The 21,442-nt window shown below is 48.3% G+C and overlaps 1 protein-coding gene across 3 annotated transcripts in view; it reads left to right on the top strand.

Moving 5' to 3' along the window:
• The first annotated feature begins 3,056 nt into the window (after positions 1 to 3,056).
• Positions 3,057 to 21,442, top strand: part of LOC123731790 (amyloid beta precursor protein binding family B member 2) — a 22,294-nt gene continuing 3,908 nt past the window's right edge. For 2 of the 3 annotated variants that reach the window (XM_045711196.1, XM_045711195.1), the window contains exons 1-7: positions 3,057 to 3,298; positions 3,715 to 3,842; positions 6,599 to 6,713; positions 11,708 to 11,810; positions 14,010 to 14,093; positions 14,390 to 14,505; positions 19,239 to 19,466. In XM_045711196.1, the coding sequence (XP_045567152.1) occupies positions 3,185 to 3,298; positions 3,715 to 3,842; positions 6,599 to 6,713; positions 11,708 to 11,810; positions 14,010 to 14,093; positions 14,390 to 14,505; positions 19,239 to 19,466 (888 nt within the window). In that variant the 5' untranslated portion in view covers positions 3,057 to 3,184. The remainder of the gene's footprint in view (positions 3,299 to 3,714; positions 3,843 to 6,598; positions 6,714 to 11,707; positions 11,811 to 14,009; positions 14,094 to 14,389; positions 14,506 to 19,238; positions 19,467 to 21,442) is intronic. The other variant, XM_045711197.1, reaches the window with a different exon arrangement.

Consider the following 21,442-nt stretch of genomic DNA (forward strand, 5'->3'; position numbering starts at 1 on the left):
CCACCATCTCTAGCCTGACTAGACCCAGCCTCCACTACACCACCATCTCTAGTCTGACTAGACCCAGCCTCCTCTACCCCACCATCTCTAGTCTGACTAGACCCAGCCTCCGCTACCCCACCATCTCTAGCCTGACTATGCTTAGCCTCCACTACACCACCATCTCTAGTCTGACTAGACCCAGCCTCCGCTACACCACCATCTCTAGCCTGACTAGACCCAGCCTCCACTACACCACCATCTCTAGTCTGACTAGACCCAGCCTCCTCTACCCCACCATCTCTTGCCTTACTAGACCCAGCCTCAGCTACCCCACCATCCCTGGTATGACTAGGCCCAGCCTCTGCTGTCTGCATCTCATTTCCCCCTGCACTTTGACCTCGATTTCCCCCACCGGCGCTTGTACCCTCACTTTGTCTACGGCCTTTATGTGGGCACGCAAAGCTCTTATGCCCCAAATCCCCACACTCAAAACACCGTAGACTGTCTGTGCTGGCAAACCCTGCATGGAGCCCCTCCCCATGCCTCACTTTAAAATGCACATTTAGCTGTTGCTCATTGTTGTTCAGGAACATAAACACTTGCCTCCGGAACGAAACAACGTGCTTAACAGCAGCTGCCTGAAAACCTGCCGACAGTACACGAAACCCGCTAGCAAACTTACCAAAACGACTCAGCTCTTTCCTGATTTGATCGTCCGTAATAAACGGAGGTAAATTTGCAACAACTACTCTTGTCGAAGGGGTAGAAAGAGGTAAAACTGGCACCAACACATCCCTTACAAATATTCCGCTAGCAATTAGCCTACCAACCAAATTTTCTCTTTTCATGAACACCACCACCGCTTTGTTCATTCTAGAAGCAGAATGTATAAATTCAGCTCCTACCTGTTCGCCGACCGCGAGCAGCACCTCCTCCACCTTAACTCCATTCTCAGGAACACACCTGAATCCATGCCGTATCGACAGCGTCTCCTCCGCGCTAGGCTGAGAAGCCATCGCGCATACCACACCTTGCAAACCCCAGAAACCTTACTCTGTCTTCTTCCACCCTAACTCTGAAAAAAACGGTGGATACCGCTAAAACAAATATTGCATTAACCCTCCACCATAGAAAAAAAATGTAAGAAAAAGATCAAGAAAAGAGTCTAGAAAGTTAGTTAGGACAGAGTCCTCCGCACCAAACACTCAAACTCCAAAAAACTCCCAGCATGCAGAGAGAGAGAGAGAGAGAGAGAGAGAGAGAGAGAGAGAGAGAGAGAGAGAGAGAGAGAGAGAGAGAGAGAGAGAGAGAGAGAGAGAGAGAGAGAGAGAGAGAGAGAGAGAGAGAGAGAGAGAGAGAGAGAGAGGAGAGAGAGAGAGAGAGAGAGAGAGAGAGAGAGAGAGAGAGAGAGAGAGAGAGAGAGAGAGAGAGAGAGAGATGTACAACACTGCCCCTCTGTGGACAGACGGAGAACTGCACTGCTGCTGTGATCGATAGGTCTCTCTCTCTTTTAACTTATGAACAGTAAATATTACACTCACAGACGTTTAACAAGAAAACAGACATTTCAAATATATTACTGTCTATATATACAGTGTTGTAACGATGTGCAAATAGTTAAGTTACAAAAGGGAAAATAAATAAGCATAAATATGGGTTGTATTTACAATGTAATTATATTTTAGTTTTCTCATGATTTGGTTGGTGTCTAATTGTGTTGCTGTCCTGGGGCTCTGTGGGGTCTGTTTGTGTTGCTGTCCTGGGGCTCTGTGGGGTCTGTTTGTGTTGCTGTCCTGGGGCTCTGTGGGGTCTGTTTGTGTTGCTGTCCTGGGGCTCTGTGGGGTCTGATTGTGTTGCTGTCCTGGGGCTCTGTGGGGTCTGTTTGTGTTGCTGTCCTGGGGCTCTGTGGGGTCTGTTTGTGTTGCTGTCCTGGGGCTCTGTGGGGTCTGTTTGTGTTGCTGTCCTGGGGCTCTGTGGGGTCTGTTTGTGTTGCTGTCCTGGGGCTCTGTGGGGTCTGATTGTGTTGCTGTCCTGGGGCTCTGTGGGGTCTGTTTGTGTTGCTGTCCTGGGGCTCTGTGGGGTCTGTTTGTGTTGCTGTCCTGGGGCTCTGTGGGGTCTGTTTGTGTTGCTGTCCTGGGGCTCTGTGGGGTCTGTTTGTGTTGCTGTCCTGGGGCTCTGTGGGGTCTGTTTGTGTTGCTGTCCTGGGGCTCTGTGGGGTCTGATTGTGTTGCTGTCCTGGGGCTCTGTGGGGTCTAATTGTGTTGCTGTCCTGGGGCTCTGTGGGGTCTGTTTGTGTTGCTGTCCTGGGGCTCTGTGGGGTCTGATTGTGTTGCTGTCCCGGGGCTCTGTGGGGTCTGATTGTGTTGCTGTCCTGGGGCTCTGTGGGGTCTGATTGTGTTGCTGTCCTGGGGCTCTGTGGGGTCTGATTGTGTTGCTGTCCCGGGGCTCTGTGGGGTCTGTTTGTGTTGCTGTCCTGGGGCTCTGTGGGGTCTGTTTGTGTTTGTGAACAGAGCCCCAGGACCAGCTTGCTGAGGGGACTCTTCTCCTGGTTCATCTCTCTGTAGGTGATGGCTTTGTTATGGAAGGTTTGGGAATCGCTTCCTTTTAGGTGGTTGTAGAATTTAACAGCTCTTTTCTGGATTTTGATAATTAGCGGGTATCGGCATAATTCTGCTCTGCATTATTTGGTGTTTTACGTTTTACACAGAGGATATTTTTTGCAGAATTCTCAATTAGATTTTTCTCTTTCTGTCTCTCTCTCTTGTCAGTCTGTGTTCTTTGTGAGGTCAAATTAATAGTTAAAGAATAGACTCCTCTCTCTCTCTCCCTCTCTCTCTCTTCCCCCTAACTCCCTCCCTCCCTCTCTCTCTCTCTCTCTCCCTCCCTCCCTCCCTCCCTCCCTCCCTCCCTCCCTCCCTCCCTCCCTCCCTCCCTCCCTCCCTCGGTCTAGTGTGTTCAGTTAAAGGTTATGTAGAGTTCAGTTTGTCTACCTCTTCCATTAGTCCCCATCCCATCATCCCTCCATCCACCCATCATCCCTCCACCCCTCCATCCACCCATCATCCCACCATCCCTCCATCCTTCCATCCTTCCAATCTAATAATTGTGTGTGTGTGTGTGTGTGTGTGTGTGTGTGTGTGTGTGTGTGTGTGTGTGTGTGTGTGTGTAGTGTTTTGCGGTGCAGTCTCTGGGTTGGGTAGAGATGGCAGAGGAGGACCTGTCGCCAGGGAAGAGTAGCGTTGCCGTTAACAACTGTATCAGACAGCTATCCTACTGCAAGAGCAACATCAGAGACACTGTCGGCATCTGGGGAGAGGTGAGTGAGGAGGGAGGGAGGGAGAGGAGAGAGAGAGAGAGAGAGAGAGAGAGAGAGAGAGAGAGAGAGAGAGAGAGAGAGAGAGAGAGAGAGAGAGAGAGAGAGAGAGAGAGAGAGAGAGAGAGAGAGAGAGAGAGAGAGAGAGAGAGAGAGAGAGAGAGAGACAATGGAGGGAATAAAGAGGAGATAAGAGAGAGAGATGTGTGATTTCAGAGTTTTGATGTCTTCACAATTATACTGCAATATAGTAAAAATAAAGAAAACCCTGTAATTGTGTGTGTGTGTGTGTGTGTGTGTGTGTGTGTGTGTGCGGTGTGTGTGTGTGTGTGTGTGTGTGTGTGTGTGTGTGTGTGTGTGTGTGTGTGTGTGTGTGTGTGTGTGTGTGTGTGTGTGTGTGTGTGTGTGTGTGTGTGCAGGGTCAGGACATGTATCTGGTTCTGGAGAACAACATGTTGGACCTGGTTGATCCGATGGACGACAACGTGCTTCATTCTCAGCCAATAGGAAGCATTCGTGTCTGGGGGGTCGGCCGTGACAATGGCAGGTGGGTCACCATGACGACCGCACACGCACACACACACACACACACACACACACAGAGTTAAGGGTCTGAATACTTATGTAAATGTGATATTTCATTTTTTTAATTTTTTTTTTATACATTTTGTAAAAATGTTGGTTTGTCATTATTATTGATAAGGGGGAATAAAACAATTTAATCCATTTTAGAATAAGGCCGTAACATTACAAAATGTGGAAAAAGTCATGGAGTCTGAATACTTTCTGACTGTAGCGTGTATAACGTCTGTGGTGGGAGACGCAGTAACTGTTCCCCAGCAGGAGGTCTTGCTGAGATTTTGTGTTTCTCTCTCTTCCTCCTCTCCTCTCCTCTCCTCTCCTCTCTAACCTCTCCTCTCTAACCTCTCCTCTCCTCTCCTCTCCTCTCCTCTCCTCTCCTCTCCTCTCCTCTCCTCTCCTCTCCTCTCCTCTCCTCTCCTCTCTTTAACTAACTACTCCTCTCCTCTAACCTCTCCTCTCCTCTCTAACCTCTCCTCTCCTTCTCCTCTCCTCTCCTCTCCTCTCCTCTCCTCTCCTCTCCTCTCCTCTCCTCTCCTCTCCTCTCCTCTCCTCTCCTCTCCTCTCTCTCTCTCCTCTCCTCTCCTCTCCTCTCCTCTCCTCTCCTCTAACCTCTCCTCTCCTCTCCTCTCCTCTCCTCTCCTCTCCTCTCCTCTCCTCTCCTCTCCTCTCCTCTCCTCTCCTCTCCTCTCCTCTCCTCCCTTGCTTCCCTGGACTCAGAGAGAGGTAAAGATGTTCTTGTCCTCCCCCTATCCTTCTCCACCTCTCCTTTCATCCCCCATCCACCTCTCTGATGTTCTGGTTATTGTTTCATTTTATTTATTCATTTTATTTCATCTTTATTTAACCAGGTAGGGTAGTTGAGAACAAGTTCTCATTTACAATTGCGACCTGGCCAAGATAAAGCAAAGCAGTTCGACAACATACAACAACACAGAGTTACACATGGAGTAAAACAACATACAATCAATGATGCAGTAGAAAAAAAAATCATTCAGCCTTACTGTCTTCAAGGTGTTTACCAGTTGTTAACCCTCTCCTCCTCCCTGTTAACCCTCTCTTCCCCTGTTAACCCTCTCCCCTCCTCCCCTGTTAACTCTCTCTTCCCCTGTTAACCCTCTCCCCTCCTCCCCTGTTAACCCTCTCCCCTCCTCCCCTGTTAACCCTCTCCTCCCCTGTTAACCCTCTCCTCCCCTGTTAACCCTCTCCTCTCCTCCCCTGTTAACCCTCTCCTCCCCTGTTAACCCTCTCCTCTCCCCTGTTAACCCTCTCCTCCCCTGTTAACCCTCTCCTCCCCTGTTAACCCTCTCCTCCCCTGTTAACCCTCTCCTCTCCTCCCCTGTTAACCCTCTCCTCCTCCTGTTAACCCTCTCCTCCCCTGTTAACCCTCTCCTCCCCTGTTAACCCTCTCCTCCCTGTTAACCCTCCTCCCTGTTAACCCTCTCCTCTCCTCCTGTTAACCCTCTCCTCCCCTGTTAACCCTCTCCTCCCCTGTTAACCCTCTCCTCCCCTGTTAACCCTCTCCTCTCCTCCCCTGTTAACCCTCTCCTCCCCTGTTAACCCTCTCCTCCCCTGTTAACCCTCTCCTCCCCTGTTAACCCTCTCCTCCCCTGTTAACCCTCTCTCCCCTGTTAACCCTCTCCTCCCCTGTTAACCCTCTCCTCCCCTGTTAACCCTCTCCTCTCCTCCCCTGTTAACCCTCTCCTCCCCTGTTAACCCTCTCCTCCCCTGTTAACCCTCTCCTCCCCTGTTAACCCTCTCCTCTCCTCCCTGTTAACCCTCTCCTCCCCTGTTAACCCTCTCCTCTCCCCTGTTAACCCTCTCCTCCCCTGTTAACCCTCTCCTCCCCTGTTAACCCTCTCCTCCTCCCTGTTAACCCTCTCCTCCCCTGTTAACCCTCTCCTCCTCCTGTTAACCCTCTCCTCCCCTGTTAACCCTCTCCTCCCCTGTTAACCCTCTCCTCCCCTGTTAACCTCTCTCCTCCCCTGTTAACCCTCTCCTCCCTGTTAACCCTCTCCTCCCCTGTTAACCCTCTCCTCCCCTGTTAACCCTCTCCTCCCTGTTAACCCTCTCCTCCCCTGTTAACCCTCTCCTCCCCTGTTAACCCTCTCCTCCCCTGTTAACCCTCTCCTCCCCTGTTAACCCTCTCCTCCCCTGTTAACCCTCTCCTCCCCTGTTAACCCTCTCCTCCCCTGTTAACCCTCTCCTCCCCTGTTAACCCTCTCCTCCCCTGTTAACCCTCTCCTCCCCTGTTAACCCTCTCCTCCCCTGTTAACCCTCTCCTCCCCTGTTAACCCTCTCCTCCCCTGTTAACCCTCTCCTCCCCTGTTAACCCTCTCCTCCCCTGTTAACCCTCTCCTCCCCTGTTAACCCTCTCCTCCCCTGTTAACCCTCTCCTCCCCTGTTAACCCTCTCTCCCCTGTTAACCCTCTCCTCCCCTGTTAACCCTCTCCTCCCCTGTTAACCCTCTCCTCCCTGTTAACCCTCTCCTCCCCTGTTAACCCTCTCCTCCCCTGTTAACCCTCTCCTCCCCTGTTAACCCTCTCCTCCCCTGTTAACCCTCTCCTCCCCTGTTAACCCTCTCCTCCCCTGTTAACCCTCTCCTCCCCTGTTAACCCTCTCCTCTCCTCCCCTGTTAACCCTCTCCTCTCCTCCCCTGTTAACCCTCTCCTCCCCTGTTAACCCTCTCCTCCCCTGTTAACCCTCTCCTCTCCTCCTCCCCAGGGACTTTGCGTACGTAGCGAGGGATAAGGTCACCAGGATTCTGAAGTGTCATGTGTTCCGTTGTGACACGCCAGCTAAAGCCATCGCTACCAGCCTCCACCTCATCTGCTCCAGGGTGAGTACCCTACACCCTATACCCTATACCCTGTACCCTACACCCTGTACCCTATACCCTGTACCCTATACCCAACACGCCAGCTAAAGCCATCGCTACCAGCCTCCACCTCATCTGCTCCAGGGTGAGTACCCTACACCCTATACCCTATACCCTGTACCCTACACCCTGTACCCTATACCCTGTACCCTGTACCCAACACGCCAGCTAAAGCCATCGCTACCAGCCTCCACCTCATCTGCTCCAGGGTGAGTACCCTACACCCTATACCCTATACCCTGTACCCTACACCCTGTACCCTATACCCTGTACCCTATACCCAACACGCCAGCTAAAGCCATCGCTACCAGCCTCCACCTCATCTGCTCCAGGGTGAGTACCCTACACCCTATACCCTATACCCTGTACCCTACACCCTGTACCCTATACCCTGTACCCTATACCCAACACGCCAGCTAAAGCCATCGCTACCAGCCTCCACCTCATCTGCTCCAGGGTGAGTACCCTACACCCTGTACCCTATACCCTGTACCCTACACCCTGTACCCTATACCCTGTACCCTATACCCAACACGCCAGCTAAAGCCATCGCTACCAGCCTCCACCTCATCTGCTCCAGGGTGAGTACCCTACACCCTATACCCTATACCCTGTACCCTACACCCTGTACCCTATACCCTGTACCCTATACCCAACACGCCAGCTAAAGCCATCGCTACCAGCCTCCACCTCATCTGCTCCAGGGTGAGTACCCTACACCCTATACCCTATACCCTGTACCCTACACCCTGTACCCTATACCCTGTACCCTATACCCAACACGCCAGCTAAAGCCATCGCTACCAGCCTCCACCTCATCTGCTCCAGGGTGAGTAACCTACACCCTATACCCTATACCCTGTACCCTACACCCTGTACCCTATACCCTGTACCCTATACCCAACACGCCAGCTAAAGCCATCGCTACCAGCCTCCACCTCATCTGCTCCAGGGTGAGTACCCTACACCCTATACCCTATACCCTGTACCCTACACCCTGTACCCTATACCCTGTACCCTATACCCAACACGCCAGCTAAAGCCATCGCTACCAGCCTCCACCTCATCTGCTCCAGGGTGAGTACCCTACACCCTATACCCTATACCCTGTACCCTACACCCTGTACCCTATACCCTGTACCCTATACCCAACACGCCAGCTAAAGCCATCGCTACCAGCCTCCACCTCATCTGCTCCAGGGTGAGTACCCTACACCCTATACCCTATACCCTGTACCCTACACCCTGTACCCTATACCCTGTACCCTATACCCAACACGCCAGCTAAAGCCATCGCTACCAGCCTCCACCTCATCTGCTCCAGGGTGAGTACCCTACACCCTATACCCTGTACCCTATACCCTATACCTTATACCCTGTACCCTACTCCCTGTACCCTATACCCTACACCCTATACCCTATACCCTATACCCAACACCCTGTACCCTACACCCTGTACCCTGTACCCACCACGCCAGCTAAAGCCATCGCTACCAGCCTCCACCTCATATGCTCTAGGGTGAGTAACCTACACCCTGTACCCTATACCCTACTCCCTATACCCTGTACCCTGTACCCTATACCCTGTACCCTGTACCCTGTACCCTGTACCCTTCACCCTGTACCCTATACCCTGTACCCTATACCCTGTACCCTTCACCCTGTACCCTATACCCTATACCCTACACCCTGTACCCTATACCCTGTACCCACACCCTGTACCCTATACCCTACACCCTGTACCCTATACCCTATACCCTGTACCCTATACCCTGTACCCTATACCCTGTACCTCCTGTACCCTACTCCCTGTACCCTATCCTAACCCTGTACCCTGTACCCTATACCCTATACCCCCCTATACCCAACCCTGTACCCTATACCCTACTCCCTGTACCTATACCCTGTACCCTGTACCCTGCCCTATACCCTATACCCTATACCCTGTACCCTATACCCTATACCCTGTACCCTATACCCTACTCCTTGTACCCTATACCCTGTACCCTATACCCTACACCCTATACCCTGTACCCTACACCCTGTACCCTACACCCTGTACCCTACACCCTGTACCCTGTACCCTACACCCTACACCCTACACTCTATACCCTATACCATATACCCTACACCCTACAACCTATACCATATACCATATACCCTACACTCTACACCCTACAACCTATACCCTACACTCTATACCCTATACCCTACACCCTATACCATACACCCTATACCATACACCCTAAAACCTAAAACCTGCAGCCTACAACAGGGTTCTCCAACTGGTGGTCCGTGGGCCGAGTTTGGCCCTGCAGCTGGTTTTATTTGGCCCCAGGTTTTAATCCTTGTTGGACAGGAAATACTGTAAAAACACCAGGAAATCAGCTCCAAGTGGTTTTAATCCAGGAAACCTGTTCCCAGGTGTTTAATAGAGAGACAAGTGATCGTATACAAACGTAAACAAGGTTCGATTATGTTTTAGTTCATATCTGTTTGGGCTTCTTGTGGTCAATTAGTCCCTGTCTAGTGTCCCTGTGTAGTGTCCCTGTCTAGTGTCCCTGTCTAGTGTCCCTGTCTAGTGTCCTAGTCCCTGTCTAGTGTCCCTGTCTAGTGTCCTAGTCCCTGTCTAGTGTCCCTGTCTAGTGTCCTAGTCCCTGTCTAGTGTCCCTGTCTAGTGTCCTAGTCCCTGTCTAGTGTCCTAGTCCCTGTCTAGTGTCCTAGTCCCTGTCTAGTGTCCTACTCCCTGTCTAGTGTCCTAGTCCCTGTCTAGTGTCCTAGTCCCTGTCTAGTGTCCTACTCCCTGTCTAGTGTCCTAGTCCCTGTCTAGTGTCCTTGTCCCTGTCTAGTGTCCTAGTCCCTGTCTAGTGTCCTAGTCCCTGTCTAGTGTCCCTGTCTAGTGTCCCTGTCTAGTGTCCCTGTCTAGTGTCCTAGTCCCTGTCTAGTGTCCCTGTCTAGTGTCCCTGTCTAGTGTCCTAGTCCCTGTCTAGTGTCCCTGTCTAGTGTCCTAGTCCCTGTCTAGTGTCCTAGTCCCTGTCTAGTGTCCTAGTCCCTGTCTAGTGTCCCTGTCTAGTGTCCTACTCCCTGTCTAGTGTCCTAGTCCCTGTCTAGTGTCCTAGTCCCTGTCTAGTGTCCTAGTCCCTGTCTAGTGTCCCTGTCTAGTGTCAGGGACTAGTCCCTGTCTAGTGTCCTAGTCCCTGTCTAGTGTCCTAATCCCTGTCTAGTGTCCTAGTCCCTGTCTAGTGTCCTTGTCCCTGTCTAGTGTCCTAGTCCCTGTCTAGTGTCCCTGTCTAGTGTCCCTGTCTAGTGTCCCTGTCTAGTGTCCCTGTCTAGTGTCCTAGTCCCTGTCTAGTGTCCCTGTCTAGTGTCCCTGTCTAGTGTCCTTGTCCCTGTCTAGTGTCCCTGTCTAGTGTCCTAGTCCCTGTCTAGTGTCCTAGTCCCTGTCTAGTGTCCTAGTCCCTGTCTAGTGTCCCTGTCTAGTGTCCTAGTCCCTGTCTAGTGTCCTAGTCCCTGTCTAGTGTCCTAGTCCCTGTCTAGTGTCCTAGTCCCTGTCTAGTGTCCCTGTCTAGTGTCCTACTCCCTGTCTAGTGTCCTAGTCCCTGTCTAGTGTCCTAGTCCCTGTCTAGTGTCCTAGTCCCTGTCTAGTGTCCCTGTCTAGTGTCCCTGTCTAGTGTCCTAGTCCCTGTCTAGTGTCCCTGTCTAGTGTTCTAGTCCCTGTCTAGTGTCCTAGTTCCTGTCTAGTGTCCTAGTCCCTGTCTAGTGTCCTAGTTCCTGTCTAGTGTCCTAGTCCCTGTCTAGTGTCCTAGTCCCTGTCTAGTGTCCCTGTCTAGTGTCCTAGTCCCTGTCTAGTGTCCTAGTCCCTGTCTAGTGTCCTAGTCCCTGTCTAGTGTCCCTGTCTAGTGTCCTAGTCCCTGTCTAGTGTCCTAGTTCCTGTCTAGTGTCCTAGTTCCTGTCTAGTGTCATAGTCCCTGTCTAGTGTCCTAGTCCCTGTCTAGTGTCCTAGTCCCTGTCTCCTGTCTAGTGTCCTAGTCCCTGTCTAGTGTCCCTGTCTAGTGTCCTAGTCCCTGTCTAGTGTCCTAGTCCCTGTCTAGTGTCCTAGTCCCTGTCTAGTGTCCTAGTCCCTGTCTAGTGTCCTAGTCCCTGTCTCCTGTCTAGTGTCCTAGTCCCTGTCTAGTGTCCCTGTCTAGTGTCCTAGTTCCTGTCTAGTGTCCTAGTCCCTGTCTAGTGTCCTAGTCCCTGTCTAGTGTCCTAGTCCCTGTCTAGTGTCCTATTCCCTGTCTAGTGTCCTAGTCCCTGTCTAGTGTCCTAGTCCCTGTCTAGTGTCCTAGTCCCTGTCTAGTGTCCTACTCCCTGTCTAGTGTCCTACTCCCTGTCTAGTGTCCTAGACCCTGTCTAGTGTCCTAGTTCCTGTCTAGTGTACTGCCTTTGACCAAAGCCTCCAAAAGTAGTGCACTAAACAGGAAATAGGGTTCCATTTCAGATTTCAGAGAGCCACTACAGTACATGGACATTACTACAACCAGATGAGGGAGAGACGGAGGGAGGGAGGGAGGGAGGGAGGGGGAGGGAGGGAGGGGGAGAGAGGAGAGAGAGAGAGAGAGAGAGAGACAGAGAGAGAGAGAGACACAGACAGACAAAACCTAAGTTTATCCATAATTTATTGGTCTGTTGCAGAGAGGAAAATCTTTTAGAGAGGGAGAGAGGCTGACCTTTTTGCTGTGTGTAGAGCTGAGTAGAGGGGGGTGTCCCTCCCCAGGTGGGGAGACAGCTTGACATTATTTCAAGGGAGAAACTTGCTCTTGGTTATTGTAACTAATTTTCTCCTCTCCTCTCCTCTCCTCTCCTCTCCTCTCCTCTCCTCTCTCCTCTCCTCTCCTCTCCTCTCCCCTCCTCTCCTCTCCTCTCCTCTCCTCTCCTCTCCTCTCCTCTCCTCTCCTCTCCTCTCCTCTCTGTAGATCATGTCAGAGCGTAAGCATGCTAAAGCGTTATCAGGGGCTTTGTCAGGGGGCGTGTCTCTACACGGCAGAATGCAGTCAGGACTAGACCTCCCACTACAAGGTAATCTACTCTACTGTAATATGCTCTACTGTAATCTACTCTACTGTAATCTACTCTACTGTAATCTACTCTACTGTAATATGCTCTACTGTAATCTACTCTACTGTAATCTACTCTACTGTAATCTACTCTACTGTAATATGCTCTACTGTAATCTACTCTACTGTAATCTACTCTACTGTAATCTACTGTAATCTGCTCTACTGTAATCTACTCTGCTGTAATCTACTCTACTGTAATCTACTCTACTGTAATCTACTGTAATCTGCTCTACTGTAATCTACTCTACTGTAATCTACTCTACTGTAATCTACTCTACTGTAATCTACTGTAATCTGCTCTACTGTAATCTACTCTGCTCTACTGTAATCTGCTCTACTGTAATCTGCTCTACTGTAATCTGCTCTACTGTAATCTGCTCTACTGTAATCTACTATACTGTAATCTGCTCTACTGTAATCTGCTCTACTGTAATCTGCTCTACTGTAATCTACTCTGCTCTACTGTAATCTACTCTGCTCTACTGTAATCCACTCTACTGTAATCTACTCTGCTCTACTGTAATCTACTCTACTGTAATCTGCTCTACTGTAATCTGCTCTACTGTAATCTACTCTGCTCTACTGTAATCTACTCTGCTCTACTGTAATCTGCTCTACTGTAATCTACTCTACTGTAATCTACTCTGCTCTACTGTAATCTACTCTACTGTAATCTACTCTGCTCTACTGTAATCTACTCTACTGTAATCTACTCTTCACTACTGTAATCTACTCTGCTCTACTGTAATCACATATACTGCATCACGTATACTGTATCACATATACTGTATCACATATACTGTATACTGTATCGCATATACTGTATCACGTATACTGTATACTGTATCGCATATACTGTATCACATACAGTACAAACAATAGTACGCAAGTATAAACACCATGGGACCAAGCAGCCGTCATACCGCTCAGGAAGGAGACGCGTTCTGTCTCCTAGAGATGAACGTACTTTGGTGCGAAAAGTGCAAATCAATCCCAGAACAACAGCAAAGGACCTTGTGAAGATGCTGGAGGAATCAGGTACAAAAGTATCTATATCCACAGTAAAACGAGTCCTATATCGACATAACCTGAAAGGCCGCTCAGCAAGGAAGAAGCCACTGCTCCAAAACCGCCATAAAAAAAGCCAGACTACGGTTTGCAGCTGCACATGGGGACAAAGATTGTACTTTTTGGAGAAATGTCCTCTGGTCTGATGAAACAAAAATAGAACTGTTTGGCCATAATGACCATCGTTATGATTGGAGGAAAAAGGGGGAGGCTTGCAAGCTGAAGAACACCATCCCAACCGTGAAGCACGGGGGTGGCAGCATCATGTTGTGGGGGTGCTTTGCTGCAGGAGGGACTGGTGCACTGCACAAAATAGATGGCAACATGAGGCAGGAAAATTATGTGGATATATTGAAGCAACATCTCAAGACATCAGACAGGAAGTTAAAGCTTGGTCGCAAATGGGTCTTCCAAATGGACAATGACCCCAAGCATACTTCCAAAGTTGTGGCAAAATGGCTTAAGGACAACAAAGTCAAGGTATTGGAGTGGCCATGACAAAGCCCTGACCTCAATCCTATAGAACATTTGTGGGCAGAATTGAAAAAGCGTGTGCGAGCAAGGAGGCCTACAAACCTGACTCAGTTACACCAGCTCTGTCAGGAGGAATGGGCCAAAATTCACCCAACTTATTGTGGGAAGCTTGTGGAAGGCTACCCGAAACGTTTGACCCAAGTTAAACAATTTAAAGGCAATGCTACCAAATACAAATTGAGTTTATATGTAAACTTCTGACCCACTGGGAATGTGATGAAATAAATAAAAGCTGAAATAAATCATTCTCTCTACTATTATTCTGACATTTCACATTCTTAAAATTAAGTGGTGATCCTAACTGACCTAAGACAGGGAATTTTTGTGAAAAACTGAGTTTAAATATATTTGGCTCAGGTGTATGTAAACTTCCGACTACAACTGTATGTCTGTCTGTCATGTAGCCTAATGAAGACTGCTGTCTGTCTGTCTGTCTGTCTGTCTGTCTGTCTGTCTGTCTGTCTGTCTGTCTGTCTGTCTGTCTGTCTGTCTGTCTGTCTGTCTGTCTGTCTGTCTGTCTGTCTGTCTGTCTGTCTGTCTCTGTCTGTGTGTCCAGCAGAGTTCCCCTCTCCAAAGACAGAGTTGGTCCAGAGGTTCCAGGTTCTGTATCTGGGTATGATGCCAGTAGACAGATCTATAGGTGAGACACACACACACACACACACACACACACACACACACACACACACACACACACACACACACACACACACACACACACACACACACACTGACCCCTGCCCTGTGACCCCTGTCCTGTGACCCTGTGACCCCTGCCCTGTGACCCCGTGACCCCTGCCCTGTGACCCCTGCCCTGTGACCCCTGCCCTGTGACCCCGTGACCCCTGCCCTGTGACCCCCTGCCCCGTGGCCCCCTGCCCTGTGACCCCTGCCCTGTGGCCCCTGTCCTGTGACCCCTTGCCCTGTGACCCCTAGGTATGGACATAGTGAACGGGGCGATAGACAGTCTGATTGGTTCTTCCAGTAGAGAGGAGTGGAAAGCTGTTAACCTCAACGTGGCTGATGCAACCCTCATTATCAGCAACCACCAGGTAACATCCACTATATACACCTCCTATATACCTCATTATCACCACCCACCACTATATACACCTCTATATACCTCATCACCAACCACCACTATATACACCTCTATATACCTCATTATCACCACCCACCACTATATGCACCTCTATATACCTCATTATCACCACCCACCAGGTAACATCCACTATATACACCTCTATATACCTCATTATCACCAACCAACACTATATACACCTCTATATACCTCATTATCACCACCCACCACTATATACACCTCTATATACCTCATTATCACCACCCACCACTATATACACCTCTATATACCTCATTATCACCACCCAACACTATATACACCTCTATATACCTCATTATCACCACCCACCACTATATCCATCTCCTATATACCTCATTATCACCACCCACCACTATATACACCTCTATATACCTCATTATCACCACCCACCACTATATACACCTCTATATACCTCATTATCACCACCCACCACTATATACACCTCTATATACCTCATTATCACCACCCACCACTATATACACCTCTATATACCTCATTATCACCACCCACCACTATATCCATCTCCTATATACCTCATTATCACCACCCACCACTATATACACCTCTATATACCTCATTATCACCACCCACCACTATATACACCTCTATATACCTCATTATCACCAACCACCACTATATACACCTCTACCCTCATTATCACCAACCACCACTATATACACTATATACACCTCTACCCTCATTATCACCAACCACCACTATATACACCTCTACCCTCATTATCACCAACCACCACTATATACACCTCTACCCTCATTATCACCAACCACCGCTATATACACTATATACACCTCTACCCTCATTATCACCAACCACCACTATATACACCTCTACCCTTATTATCACCAACCACCACTATATACACCTCTACCCTCATTATCACTAACCACCGCTATATACACTATATACACCTCTACCCTCATTATCACCAACCACCACTATATACACCTCTACCCTCATTATCACCAACCACCACTATATACACCTCTATATACCTCATTATCACCACCCACCACTATATACACTATATACACCTCTACCCTCATTATCACCAACCACCACTATATACACCTCTACCCTCATTATCACCAACCACCACTATATACACCTCTACCCTCATTATCACCAACCACCACTATATACACCTCTACCCTCATAATCACCACCCACCACTATATACAATATATACACCTCTACCCTCATTATCACCACCCACCACTATATACACTATATACACCTCTACCCTCATTATCACCAACCACCACTATATACACCTCTAACCTCATTATCACCAACCACCACTATATACACCTCTACCCTCATTATCACCAACCACCACTATATACACTATATACACCTCTACCCTCAATATCACCAACCACCACTATATATACCTCTACCCTCATTATCACCAACCACCACTATATACACCTCTACCCTCATTATCACCAACCACCACTATATACACCTCTACCCTCATTATCACCAACCACCGCTATATACACTATATACACCTCTACCCTCATTATCACCAACCACCACTATATACACCTCTACCCTCATTATCACCAACCACCACTATATACACCTCTACCCTCATTATCACCAACCACCACTATATACACTATATACACCTCTACCCTCATTATCACCAACCACCACTATATACACCTCTACCCTCATTATCACCAACCACCGCTTATATACACTATATACACCTCTACCCTCATTATCACCAACCACCACTATATACACCTCTACCCTCATTATCACCAACCACCACTATATACACCTCTATATACCTCATTATCACCACTCACCACTATATACACTATATACACCTCTACCCTCATTATCACCAACCACCACTATATACACCTCTACCCTCATTATCACCAACCACCACTATATACACCTCTATCCTCATTATCACCAACCACCACTATATACACCTCTACCCTCATTATCACCAACCACCGCTATATACACTATATACACCTCTACCCTCATTATCACCAACCACCACTATATACACCTCTACCCTCATTATCACCAACCACCACTATATACACCTCTACCCTCATTATCACCAACCACCGCTTATATACACTATATACACCTCTACCCTCATTATCACCAACCACCACTATATACACCTCTACCCTCATTATCACCAACCACCACTATATACACCTCTATATACCTCATTATCACCACCCACCACTATATACACTATATACACCTCTACCCTCATTATCACCAACCACCACTATATACACCTCTACCCTCATTATCACCAACCACCACTATATACACCTCTACCCTCATTATCACCAACCACTGCTATATACACTATATACACCTCTACCCTCATTATCACCAACCACCACTATATACACCTCTATATACCTCATTATCACCAACCACCACCATATACACCTCTACCCTCATTATCACCAACCACCACTATATACACCTCTACCCTCATTATCACCACCCACCGCTATATACACCTCTACCCTCATTATCACCAACCACCACTATATACACTATATACACCTCTACCCTCATTATCACCACCCACCGCTATATACCCCTCTACCCTCATTATCACCACCCACCACTATATACACCTCTACCCTCATTATCACCAACCACCGCTATATACACCTCTACCCTCATTATCACCAACCACCACTATATACACTATATACACCTCTACCCTCATTATCACCACCCACCGCTATATACCCCTCTACCCTCATTATCACCACCCACCGCTATATACACCTCTATATACTTCATTATCACCAACCACCACTATATACACCTCTACCCTCATTATCACCAATCACCACTATATACACCTCTATATACTTCATTATCACCAACCACCACTATATACACCTCTACCCTCATTATCACCACCCACCGCTATATACACCTCTACCTTCATTATCACCACCCACCACTATATACACCTCTACCCTCATTATCACCAACCACCACTATATACACCTCTACCCTCATTATCACCAACCACCACTATATACACCTCTACCCTCATTATCACCAACCACCACTATATACACCTCTACCCTCATAATCACCACCCACCACTATATACACTATATACACCTCTACCCTCATTATCACCAACCACCACTATATACACCTCTACCCTCATTATCACCAATCACCACTATATACACTATATACACCTCTACCCTCATTATCACCAACCACCACTATATACACCTCTACCCTCATTATCACCACCCACCGCTATATACACCTCTACCTTCATTATCACCACCCACCACTATATACACCTCTACCCTCATTATCACCAACCACCACTATATACACCTCTACCCTCATTATCACCACCCACCACTATATACACCTCTACCCTCATTATCACCAACCACCACTATATACACCTCTACCCTCATTATCACCAACCACCACTATATACACCTCTACCCTCATTATCACCAACCACCACTATATACACCTCTACCCTCATAATCACCACCCACCACTATATACACTATATACACCTCTATATACCTCATTATCACCAACCACCACCATATACACCTCTACCCTCATTATCACCAACCACCACTATATACACCTCTACCCTCATTATCACCACCCACCGCTATATACACCTCTACCCTCATTATCACCAACCACCACTATATACACTATATACACCTCTACCCTCATTATCACCAACCACCGCTATATACACCTCTACCCTCATTATCACCAACCACCACTATATACACCTCTACCCTCATTATCACCAATCACCACTATATACACCTCTATATACTTCATTATCACCAACCACCACTATATACACCTCTACCCTCATTATCACCACCCACCGCTATATACACCTCTACCCTCATTATCACCACCCACCGCTATATACACCTCTACCTTCATTATCACCACCCACCACTATATACACCTCTACCTTCATTATCACCACCCACCACTATATACACCTCTACCCTCATTATCACCACCCACCGCTATATACACCTCTACCCTCATTATCACCACCCACCGCTATATACACCTCTACCCTCATTATCACCACCCACCGCTATATACACCTCTACCCTCATTATCACCACCCACCGCTATATACACCTCTACCCTCATTATCACCAATCACCACTATATACACCTCTATATACTTCATTATCACCAACCACCACTATATACACCTCTACCCTCATTATCACCACCCACCGCTATATACACCTCTACCTTCATTATCACCACCCACCACTATATACACCTCTACCCTCATTATCACCACCCACCACTATAGACACCTCTATATACCTCATTATCACCAACCACCACTATATACACCTCTACCCTCATTATCACCAATCACCACTATATACACCTCGACCCTCATTATCACCACCCACCACTATATACACCTCTACCCTCATTATCACCAACCACCACTCTACACTATCTCTCTCTCTGTCTCTCTCTCTCTCTCTCTCTCTTTCTCTCTGTCTCTTTCTCTTTCTTTCTGATGACGTTTCATCCTTTGTGTGTGTGTTTGTGTGCTTCCCTGTATGTCTCTCTCTGTCTCTTCCTGTGTATCAGGAGGTGAAGGAGGAGGAGGAGGAGGAGGAGGAGGAGGAGGTGAAGGAGGAGGAGGAGGTGTTGGTGGAGTGCAGGGTGAGGTTTCTGTCCTTCATGGGAGTAGGGAGGGACGCCCACTGCTTTGCCTTCATCATGGACGGAGGAGGACGACGACGCTACGAGTGTCACGTGTTGTGGTGTGAACCCGACGCTGGACGGCTCTCTGAGGCCGTACAGGCTGCGTGCATGGTGGGTACACTCTAGAATATCTAGATCTATGTACAGGCAGCGTGCATGGTGTGACCCCGACGCTGGACGGCTCTCTGAGGCCGTACAGGCAGCGTGCATGGTGGGTACACTCTAGAATATCTAGATCTATGTACAGGCAGCGTGCATGGTGTGAACCCGACGCTGGACGGCTCTCTGAGGCCGTACAGGCAGCGTGCATGGTGGGTACACTCTAGAATATCTAGATCTATGTACAGGCTGCATGCATGGTGGGTACACTCTAGAATATCTAGATCTATGTACAGGCAGCGTGCATGGTGTGACCCCGACGCTGGACGGCTCTCTGAGGCCGTACAGGCAGCGTGCATGGTGGGTACACTCTAGAATATCTAGATCTATGTACAGTTTGCATGCATGGTGGGTACACTCTAGAATATCTAGATCTATGTACAGGCAGAGTGCATGGTGGGTACACTCTAGAATATCTAGATCTATGTACAGGCTGCGTGCATGGTGCGTACACTCTACAATATCTAGATCTATGTACAGGCAGCGTGCATGGTGGGTACACTCTAGAATATCTAGATCTATGTACAGGCTGCGTGCATGGTGGGTACACTCTAGAATATCTAGATCTATGTACAGGCTGCGTGCATGGTGGGTACACTCTAGAATATCTAGATCTATGTACAGGCTGCATGCATGGTGGGTACACTCTAGAATATCTAGATCTATGTACAGGCTACATGCATGGTGTGAACCCAATGCTGGACAGCTCTCTGAGGCCGTACAGGCTGTGTGCATGGCGGGTACACTCTAGAATATCTAGATCTATGTACAGGCTGCATGCATGGTGCGTACACTCTAGAATATCTAGATCTATGTACAAGCTGCATGCATGGTGCGTACACTCTATAATATCTAGATCTATGTACAGGCTGCGTGCATGGTGGGTACACTCTAGAATATCTAGATCTATGTACAGGCTGCGTGCATGGTGGGTACACTCTAGAATATCTAGATCTATGTACAGGCTGCGTGCATGGTGGGTACACTCTATAATATCTAGATCTATGTACAGGCTGCGTGCATGGTGAGTACACTCTATAATATCTAGATCTATGTACAGGCTGCGTGCATGGTGAATACACTCTATAATATCTAGATCTATGTACAGGCTGCGTGCATGGTGGGTACACTCTATAATATCTAGATCTATGTACAGGCTGCGTGCATGGTGAGTACACTCTATAATATCTAGATCTATGTACAGGCTGCGTGCATGGTGAATACACTCTATAATATCTAGATCTATGTACAGGCTGCGTGCATGGTGGGTACACTCTAGAATATCTAGATCTATGTACAGGCTGCGTGCATGGTGGGTACACTCTAGAATATCTAGATCTATGTACAGGCTGCATGCATGGTGGGTACACTCTAGAATATCTAGATCTATGTACAGGCAGCGTGCATGGTGTGACCCCGACGCTGGACGGCTCTCTGAGGCCGTACAGGCAGCGTGCATGGTGGGTACACTCTAGAATATCTAGATCTATGTACAGGCTGCGTGCATGGTGGGAACACTCTAGAATATCTAGATCTATGTACAGGCAGCGTGCATGGTGTGAACCCGACGCTGGACGGCTCTCTGAGGCCGTACAGGCAGCGTGCATGGTGGGTACACTCTAGAATATCTAGATCTATGTACAGTTTGCATGCATGGTGGGTACACTCTAGAATATCTAGATCTATGTACAGGCAGAGTGCATGGTGGGTACACTCTAGAATATCTAGATCTATGTACAGGCTGCGTGCATGGTGCGTACACTCTACAATATCTAGATCTATGTACAGGCAGCGTGCATGGTGGGTACACTCTAGAATATCTAGATCTATGTACAGGCTGCGTGCATGGTGGGTACACTCTAGAATATCTAGATCTATGTACAGGCTGCGTGCATGGTGGGTACACTCTAGAATATCTAGATCTATGT

This window comes from Salmo salar, unplaced genomic scaffold, assembly GCF_905237065.1.
Source record: "Salmo salar unplaced genomic scaffold, Ssal_v3.1, whole genome shotgun sequence".
Classification (NCBI taxonomy): Eukaryota; Metazoa; Chordata; class Actinopteri; order Salmoniformes; family Salmonidae; genus Salmo; species Salmo salar.